Here is a 2500-nt window from a genome sequence, read left to right on the forward strand (position 1 = left end):
ATTATGTGCACGTAGGACCCCAAATATCTCAGCAATGTTGGATGGAGAGAAGAAAAAAAAAGAAAATTGGATATTAAATATGCACATTTAATCACGCATGGACTTGCTTATTTCTCCAACATGCCGCTTGAAACAACAACGACAACAACAAAAACGGGCATATATTCACATCTGAGTCGAGCGGAGATAAACAGAGTGTGTGTGTGTGGGGGGGGGGGGGGGATTTGGCAGACATACTGGAAACAAGCCAAGCTCATGATTTGTTCAGTAATCAAAGAGTCTGTTGACTGAATTAGATTTAGATATTCCCTTTTTTCTTGTTTTTAAATGTTTTTCTCTTTTTTTTTCTTATTCCTAGCAACACCGCGTCCTCCTAAGAAAGAGCCAGAGGTACTCACGGACAAAAGTCTGGTGTTGTTGGCACAGGGGATTGGAAAGCAAGACCTAAAAGGCTTAGAGCTGGCAATGTATCTAAACATTCCAACCACAACGATCATCAACTGTATTGGGGAAGTCACAGAGTCGCATCTCACTGCGGAGGATTCGGAAAACGACAGAATGTCTGTGGCATCCAAATGTATCTTGTTGTGGAAAGGAATGACAGCGGAATCAAAGACGAAAGACAGAGTGAAAGGGCTTGATAGAGCTCTGAGAGAAATCGGAAAGCCAGACGTAGCTGATGTTTTTATGGAGAGGCATCAAAGTAATCAAGAACTGACAAATGACATTTTTGGTTGATATGGCTGGTTTTGTAAAATAAATCATAACTGTATTTTTAGTTTATGTAATCATCATATTATATTATAGTATTGAAAGTTTGTTTAAATATAATGCTGTCTAAAGAAATTGAAGGTCTGTCGTTGTCATAAACGCAATATTTCCTTATAGTTCAGTAAATATTGTAAAGTGAATATATATATATATGATTTGATTCAGTACATTCTTACGTTCAAAACAAATTCTAATAAGTTAATACCGATGATAAGAAAAGAATTGGTGCCATCATTATTTTTGTTTGTTTGGGGGGATGGGCTCAAATTTTGTTATTTAGGACATTGCAGTCTCATATGAGTTATAGAATTAATTGTCGATTCAAATTAACTACCCCATTTACTTACTTTCTTTCCTTTTTTTGTTTTTGTTTTTGTTTTGTTTGTTTTGTTTTTGTTTTGTTTTTTGGTTGATTAATTAATTTATTTATCTATTTTTTGGCAATAGTACAACATATTATGTGAGAGGTTTGTAAATGGGGTGCCTGATTATAAATGAGTGATTGTGAATCGATTGTTATGATCATTGTGTAATGTTAAGTGACGCCTTAAAAAAAACCCCAACTCTTCCCACGTATACGTGTATAAATGATATTCTTCTTCAAATGCAAATTGAATGAAATGTTAACAGTGTTAAATAAATGCTAAATTAATGTAAAAACGTATATATTTTGATGTTCTTGTACTTTTTATCTATAAATCGGTTGCAATATCGATTGTGCTGAGGAAACTCGTTTTACACTGTGTTGCAAGGGTCCAATTTTATGTTTGTTTGTTGTAAGGGTTTTACGGCGCTTCAATTCATTTAAGTCATATCAACGCCAGTAAAAAGACGAAATAGGAATAATCAAAAAAAAAAAATATTCTAGATTTACAATTAAGCACCCAAGAAAAATACAAGACAAAGGGAAATTTGTTCTAATAGGGAACAGATGTAGATTCCAAGAGCAAACTATCAGTGTACTTAGTTTGAGATCACCTTAATCATTGCAAGCGCCGTAAAACCCTTAAAAACAAAAAAAGTCTCATCCAGACATAAGCACAGGATCCCTTTAAGAGGAATGCACTTGAATGTTTACAAGTAATATATTCCAAGGAAAAGAAAGAAAACAACTCAGTATAACAGATATTATTATAATGTGATTGAAGGCATAGCAAATGACCTCCTGCCCACCACGGGAGGTCAAACGACCCCACCCAGGGTCCAGTCTAAGATCTGATCGCGGTGGTTCTATCAGTGACTCATTGTAAGGAACTTGATATAATATACTCAAACTATTATGATTGTGAGCAGTGGTGGGAAGTGAAGGATGTCGATGGTCGCAAAACTCTGGCCTCGGCAGTGTGTCCTTGGGAAAGACACTTTACCACATTTACCCACTTCGACTTTGGTAAGAATAATGAGGATCTGGTTAAAGTCATTAATGAAATATTAGTGTGTGTTGGGATATTGCATTTTGGTTCCACGTTGGGTAGCTTGGACAATAAATAATAATGCTAAGGGGGGGGGGGGGGAGTGACCCGGAAGGTCCCGGGTTCGAGCCCCGCTCAGGCACTTTCGTTTTTTTTCCTTGGGCAAGATTATTAACCCCCAATTTGCTCATTTGGACAACCTGGGTGATTCCTGTTGACATCAGACATCTCATTTAGACAACTCACTAAGGCACCTCTAGTTCTTGATCAGACATCTTGTTTGCTGAATTATCTATACTCCTTCGTGGAATGCCTCG

The 2500-nt window shown here is 36.7% G+C and overlaps 1 protein-coding gene across 1 annotated transcript in view; it reads left to right on the forward strand.

The window, feature by feature from the left end:
• Positions 1 to 1435, forward strand: part of LOC144974575 (uncharacterized) — a 3266-nt gene extending 1831 nt beyond the window's left edge. Inside the window, exon 2 of the mRNA XM_078917579.1 lies at positions 359 to 1435. Within this exon, the coding sequence (XP_078773705.1) occupies positions 359 to 738 (380 nt within the window). The 3' untranslated portion in view covers positions 739 to 1435. The remainder of the gene's footprint in view (positions 1 to 358) is intronic.
• Positions 1436 to 2500: the final 1065 nt, after the last annotated feature.

This window comes from Berghia stephanieae, chromosome 6 (assembly GCF_034508935.2).
Source record: "Berghia stephanieae isolate SIO BIC M18660-M18661 chromosome 6, UCSD_Bste_1.3, whole genome shotgun sequence".
Classification (NCBI taxonomy): Eukaryota; Metazoa; Mollusca; class Gastropoda; order Nudibranchia; family Aeolidiidae; genus Berghia; species Berghia stephanieae.